Here is a 7,409-nt window from a genome sequence, read left to right as displayed (position 1 = left end):
TTACAGGGGAAAACGCTTTGTAATTTCATTATAGACAAAATAAAAATGCCTAAAATCGCAGCAGAGGTATCCGACAATCACTTGACAGTTTCATTACAATAGTTATGTGACAAAATTTTGTGCAAGTAAACATTATTACCCAAGTAAAAATGCTTAACAAGAATGTTAATAACTTAGAATCATTGATACTGTCTCAATCCTTAGATCTGAAACAATCAAACATCCTTGTCCAGCAACCACTTCTCACATGTTCTTGCTCAAGAGGGTCCTTAAAGTTTGCTTTCTCACCTAACTCTTCAAATGAATCCACAAGGTTCTGGAGTCTTGCCACAAACTCAATCAAAAGGGATGTAAATGTTGCTAGAGACAGTGAACTAGCACTTTCATATGTCCTTGATTCCTCCTCTTTAAACACTACATCTGTCTTAAAGGAAATATGAGCAGGCCAAGAAGGCTGTTTCTTGTATATGTTTTCTTCAACGAAACCTGGTGGTCGCGCCGCAGTTTGTTCATCCCAATTTTTTGGAACGTTAACTGATCTTAGGTCGAGGACAGCTTCGCTGAGAGACTTGTACTCCAAGAAACGTCTTTCATCGTCCATGTTTGAGAAATCTTGTTGTTCGCCCTTTGGTCTTGGCCGGTTTCCAATTTCCCAGCTCTCAGAATTTACAAGGATGAAAGACTTCTTATCAATCTTCTGTTGCAGTTCTTCTGCTGCCTCGTGTACTTCAAACAAAATGTCGTCCTGACCCAGCTTCTCCATCTTTTGAACTTTGTTTCCGAGTTCCCGAAGCACTTTTGCTGCTTCAGCGCCTACCTTCTTCAGCTCACTTTGGAAAACTTGCCTCTTCTCAGGTGGAGCCTGATAACCGAAAAGGAATCTTACTGACTATTAGAATCATTACCATACCGTATTTATTATTTTGATTTGTTTAGCATCGATAAATACCTTGTATCATATTTCATACAATTCAGATATAAACGTTTATCCTCCATTCTCTATTCTGGTTTCTAACAATAACATTTATGTTATTCAGAAAAGAAAACAAAAATCTTGGTATTGAAAATGAAATTTTGCGAGCTATTTAACAATTAGAAGCTTTCTGTATCCCCCCAAGAGGGAAAAGTCCATAACATAGTGAGTAAAGGAAGCATCAAAGGAAATCTAACTTCCATGTGTCAGGATCAGAATTTTTCAATGCAGACCTCATTCCAGTTAAGTTACTCATGCGTGCAAATGATATTATATCGTTCGACTCAAATGTCGAGTACTCGAGTATATTCTCAAGTGAGGAAACGGGTATCAACCTTTCAGTATGGTAGTTACTAGTTAGTATGATTAAAGAAACATAAACTCAGGAATAAAAGCAACGCTTGGTCTAACTGAAATGCATATGGGACATAAATGAATTTTTCTTCTGAGAGGTTTTAACAGAGACCAGGCTTAGGCATACCAATTGTTAGTGCTTGGTGGTAATCATGTATAATGCCCTTGCCCAACTTAGGTTTAAGCTTGTTTCATGAAACAAAAAATGATATATTGTTTGAAATAATTTGAAAAAAAAAATGAACTAGCAAATTGCCATTGTGAAGACTTAATTTGATGTGCAGAAGCAAAATCCTATACCTTACAAACCATAGTCATAATTAGGAATCCTAAAGATTAAGAGTCGCGCAGTGCTATTAACTTAGCACCACAACACTGCAGAGGGAGCCTTACTAGCTAAATCAGCAAGTGATTCAATAGATTTTCAATCCCACTTAATTAATCAGAAACTCTCAATGGAATCAATTGTTTTGGGAAAAGAAAATAAGGGTATGCTTGGTTAGGGGGTAAAAATGGGGTAGAAAGTTTCATGAAAAAGTTTGATGTGTAACAATTATCAGCCTATTATTACACTCCAACGTCCAACCAAACATACCCTAAACTGAAAGAAGTAAATCATGAATAAGAAAGAGCATTAAAATTGTAGAAAAGAAACATTAAAAGATAAAGGGAACACTCACAGGCTCTATAACAGAATTTGGCAATTAAGAAGTACCTGTATTTCAGAAAGTATACATCCATGCATAGCCATGACCATAAACGCACAATGCCTTAATGCTCCACCTACTTTCACATAATTATGCCAAGGATATTTAAACATTCTGTAGCGACCATGAGGTGGCTCCCAAACAGCAAAACCTAACTTCAATCAACAATATGTTACTATGAGTCATGAAGATTACCAATTATACTTTGATTAAACAGAGATGGTAAACTGAAGTAAATGTGATACCAATGCTTCCTCTTGGCTCGAAGATTCAACAGCCGATCTGTAGCCGCTGTAAAGCGGATCATCAGAAGCTTGGTAGGTAAGAATTTTTGAGGGTATTCTCTCATACTCAACACAATTAAGGTAGTTATTGACAACACCTGAAAAACAAGCCTAAAGAAAGTTATTCAACCCAAGAAATAACATTATGAAGCAGCAAACCTATGTAGTAGCAATGAAAAGTTCAATGTGAAATCAAGAAAATGTTGTAGAGAGGAACCTTCCAAAGATTTCGCGACCCCCATGAAATTCTTCCCCACAAGATTATGCAGATCCTCACCAGCCCAGATTGGAAATATACATACATTTACTCCAACAGATACAGCAGCACCAATCGCAATGAGCAGAAACCTGTTTATAGACGTCTGAACAAACTCTCCAGTTCGATATCCGGATACAATGATGTAGCAAAATGTGATCAAGAACACTCGGAAACCATATTCATAAGCCTTCAATGTCGGGTATAGTTTAGCATAGGTAGCACAAAATCCTATATCAATCACACATCATGTCATTAGTGTTAGAAATATAACCATTCACATGTCCTTTTTCTATCATCTTAAACTTTTGGAAAAGTAATTTCATGACATAATATCAGAGCTTCTATGACTTAAAAGTCTAGAGTTCGATTCTTGTTCACCCAAAAGAAAGAATTTCAACATAAGGCCAACAAAAAAAAATAAAGAAAGCATATGCAAAAAAATTCACGTAAACCTAAAAGAGGCGTGAAATGACTGTTATAAATGTAATCATTCATGTGTCTCTTCCCGTCAACTTTAAGTTTTTGGAAAAAATAATTTCATGACCATCAAAGATAATCAAGAACATAAGCAAATAGAAGCTATTATTGGAATATTATCTTACCTGCAATGAAGATGCTGATAATAGTATAAAGAACTTGCCAGTCACCACCCAATGTTGTTAACTCTCCTATTCCCAAAGCAAGTCCTCCAGCTGACAAAGTCCCAAGTCCTCTGTTAAGCCCTTTGCTAAGAGTTGCACCTGCAGAGAAGAGCATGCAAACTTGTTAAGCAAATCATATTCTTTAATCAATGATTTCTGAACCTAGCTTAATGAAGAAGTACGGAATTTGGAATATGCAGCAGAGAAATTTAATTTATAGACTGGTGTAAAATATGTTAATAATCATAACATCTACAACATTAAAAAGGAGGGGCATTTATGCAATAACTAATCCATGAAAGTTCTAAATAACATAAATTTAGACCAGAAAGCCATGTCAACTTAATCTGTTGATCACAATGTTTACTAAAGGCAATTTTATGTGAGTTTCTTTTTTATAATCTTTAAAAAAATAATCATGAATTCATGGGCCATCAACCAACACATTATTAATGAACAGTGATTCTGGCCCCAGTACCAAATTATTATGACATGTACATTTAAGCTATCTCAAAAGAAAAATGCCAGAAAAAATCATTTTTGTCAAAATCTCATTTGATAAAATAGTTTGACATATTTATCATGAATTTATTTTGAATAATACACTAAAAAGCATGACACTTTGATTAATTATTCCCAACACTAATACTGTTAATTTATTTTATCAAATGCGTATACTTAAGTTCCATGAAAAGTTAGTTGTAGCTTTTTTAATTTTAATCTTATTTTCATTTGATACCGAGTGGCATCTGCCCCACCGACCAAACTTATTGTCAACTACCAAGACTTATAACAAAAGAGCTTAATTTTGATATGATAACTTCAATCAATTTAAACTGTTGATGTTTGTATAAATTCTCTTCACACATTATACGAAAATTAAATTGGAATAATGTGTTATTTAGCATTACGTTGTTGAAAGATTTTCTATCGAACAGTTTTTATTGTCAGTTGATTAGATTTTAACTTTGATGTAAAATATCTTGAGCAGTAGTACAATCACATATGTTATTTTTAATAACTAATTATGAAGTCAATATAAAAAAAAAAAATTTTTTACTGTTATATAATTAAATATCATATAAAATTATTTTCTATTGAACTAGACATTAAAATTAAATTCCAATTTAAATACTAAATTCTTTTATATTTGATCAATTTTTATAAGTATACATAAATTTTATAATATAATAATATTTTATAATTTTATAAAATAAAAATTTATGTGCAGCTAATAATTAAAATTTATTAAATAATAATCTAATTAAATTATTTAAAAAAATATTTATAACTTTACTTAAATATAACTGCAGGCAAACTTCTACGTTTATAATTGTCTTCTTGTAAGTCACCAAAAAAATTGACTTCTTGTAAAATTAAGAGGAATGTTAGGGCCAGCAATTTTAGTGTTTTATAATCATCAATTGGCCATCAATAGTATTTTTAATGGTGTGAAATTACATTTAATGGTAAAAAATCACTCACTTTTATTTTGATGGTTAAGTGCGGATCAGAAAACACAAAAATTGGTGGTCCTAACTTTTCCTAAAATTAATAGTAATATATCAAATTATTTAGCAAATTCTAGAATAACAATTTTACCTGAACACATACACATGCACATGAGTTTTCAGCTTTCACTATTGGCTAAATTGATTGCATGTTAGAAGAAGAAGGAAGGGTAAAGAAAACGTCACCAATGCTGAATTCGAAGACAACAACGACGGTGAGAATGGCCCAAACGGAGTAGCGACTAACACTTTCAAATGGTTCCTTCAGAAATATGAGGAGCGATATTAGAACCAAAGCCAGTCCCATCTTCGCGGAGAATATAAACTTCCTTGGATCCGAACACCCCATCTCCCACGCCCTCGCCGCCACCTGCTTCGCCATCTTCCACCCCTCCACGATCCCGTCCGAGCACCGCCTCCACCACCACCTCCCCGTCCCCCGCTCCTCCTCCTCGTCGGATTCCACCAGCGGGTCCCCAATCTGTGAATAGCCATACACGTTCCTCGACGACAGCAGCCTCTCCTTCTTCTCCCTGAAGCTGTAATGGAACGAACCCATCTTCGGCACCCCCCTCGAACCCATTTTCTTTTGATCTGATCCAATCGTTAGGGTTTCGAATTTGGATTTGGAGGGAGAGAGTGTGGTTTGTGAAGAGTGTTTGTATGTCAGTGAGAGTCCCAAAGGAGAAATTAAACGAGGTGGTCGTTGCTTGTTTTGATTTGATCGGAAATCGTGCGAAGCAGTTAGCAGTTAGCGCCAAGCAGGATCGTGTGTCTCAAGCATGATTCATGAACGTGTATATAATGAATAATGAATCATGATAGATAGATAGATAGATAGATAGATAGATAGATAGATAGATAGATAGAAATAGATTCCATTATGATCTGGATCTTGTTCAATACGCTTTTATTTTCTTACATGTATTATTGGTTTCAGAATATTCTATAATGGTTTTTATCGTGCACAAGAAAACAAAGAAAATGTTTTTTTTTTTAATTGAAAAATGATAAATTTTTGGGTTATTTTGTTAGATATTGAAAAAAGGTTTGGTGTAATGCTTTAATATTGGAAATTACAGTATTTTGCGAAATTTTGAGACTCGTAGAATTTGCACGGGCGAATTGTCAGAGCAGAATTTTTTTTAATCATCAACAACAATACATAGGGGGCGGATTTTGTTTTTAAATATATATAAATTGTGTGTTGTATTATTTAAATATTAAAGTCACAATATACAGATTGCATATTGTGAAAACACAGACCGCATATTGTAAATACATAAACAGATAAACTACATATTGTCATTTTTTGATTAAAATATTATACCTAGAGTATTATAAAAACTACATAGATTGTAATAATATATGAAGAATTTAAGAGTATACTTTGTCAATGTATTGATAACAAATATTAAAGAGACTCGTAAATATTCTTTATAGAAACCCTGTTTTAGTGTTTAGTGGTTTCATTTAGTCACTGCTATTACAAATTATATCATGAATTCATTTTTAAAGCTACTACTGCTGCGATATGTAAATCCTAACACCGATAAACTATTTATCAGGAGTCCAAAAATTATTGTAACATCTTTTAAGGTAATTGTGCATTCACCGTGTAAAAGGTATAATGTATGATTTTTTTGGTGCCACCGCTCAATCAAAGCATTGATAAGTACGTCGTATAAAGTGAGTTTTTCAAGTATTTGAGATATGTGATAAAATCTACTGTCACATAACTCAATTTCAATTTGGGGATCATACACATTTTGGTGGAGATATTTTAATCTCAAACTTTTTGAATTCTGAAACAAATTGAATAATAATAATAATAATAATAATAATAATAATAAATAATGAACAAAAACAAAAAAGTAATTACATATGATGGACGACTAAAGATTTAACAATGTAATTTTTAAGATATATAATATTACGAACCATATTTTATATTTATTTTTAAAAAGACATATTATATAATCTTTATTTAATATATCTCTCACATTAATAAATATGTTTGGAATATTTTATAAATTAAAATTTTCTAATCCTTACTACTTACTTATTAAAATTTGATATATTCGAAACATATTTAGCAAAGACCTACTATACATACTAAATAATATTTTCTATAAAACATATTTAATATACTTCATCAATGTATATTATATAAAATATATTTAATATATTTAAATTAAATCTGAATTTTAAAATTGATATTTAAATTAAATTCAAATTTAAATATTTATATTTCATTTAAATTTAATATATTTAAATATTTATAAAAATATAAAATATATTTAACATATTTAAAATATATTTAACTTTAAAATATATTTAGATTCAGATTTAAATATATATTTAAATTCAAAAACGTTTGAATTCAAAATTAAATATATATTTAAATTCAGATTCAAATATATATTAAATTAACAATTAAACATATTTTCAGTTCTAAATATATATTTAAATTAAAAATATATTTAAATTCAAACTTAAATATATAGTTAAATTCAAAAAATGTTTAATTTATATCTAAATTTAAATTATAAATATATATTTAAATATATTTAAATTTAAATTTAAATATATAATTAAAACCGAAATATATTTAAATTAAAATTATAAATATGTATTTTTATAATTTAAATTCAAGTTTAAATATTTAATTAAAATCAGA

The 7,409-nt window shown here is 30.9% G+C and overlaps 1 protein-coding gene across 1 annotated transcript; it reads right to left on the bottom strand.

The window, feature by feature from the left end:
* On the bottom strand, positions 1 to 5,792 carry LOC112751140 (aluminum-activated malate transporter 9). Its single transcript, XM_025800193.3, has 6 exons — positions 4,916 to 5,792; positions 3,180 to 3,317; positions 2,536 to 2,805; positions 2,280 to 2,416; positions 2,043 to 2,189; positions 1 to 862 (listed from the first exon to the last, which is right to left on the bottom strand). Exons 1-6 carry the CDS (start codon positions 5,310 to 5,312, stop codon positions 194 to 196), a joined length of 1,758 nt encoding a protein of 585 aa, XP_025655978.1. The 5' UTR covers positions 5,313 to 5,792; the 3' UTR covers positions 1 to 193.
* Between the last annotated feature and the right edge of the window lie 1,617 nt (positions 5,793 to 7,409).

Source organism: Arachis hypogaea, chromosome 15 (assembly GCF_003086295.3).
Source record: "Arachis hypogaea cultivar Tifrunner chromosome 15, arahy.Tifrunner.gnm2.J5K5, whole genome shotgun sequence".
Classification (NCBI taxonomy): domain Eukaryota; kingdom Viridiplantae; phylum Streptophyta; class Magnoliopsida; order Fabales; family Fabaceae; genus Arachis; species Arachis hypogaea.
This window is presented reverse-complemented; position numbering and strand designations above follow the sequence as displayed.

What these genes read in the sequence shown, in the direction of transcription:
- LOC112751140 (XM_025800193.3), bottom strand. Translation starts at nt 5,312, where the DNA reads ATGGGTTCGAGGGGGGTGCCGAAGATGGGTTCGTTCCATTACAGCTTC. An exon ending in GGTCGCGAAATCTTTGGAAG is followed by an intron (nt 2,417 to 2,535) that starts GTTCCTCTCTAC and finishes CTTGTTTTTCAG; the next exon opens with GTGTTGTCAATAACTACCTT. An exon ending in CGAGCCAAGAGGAAGCATTG is followed by an intron (nt 2,190 to 2,279) that starts GTATCACATTTA and finishes TGTTGATTGAAG; the next exon opens with TTAGGTTTTGCTGTTTGGGA.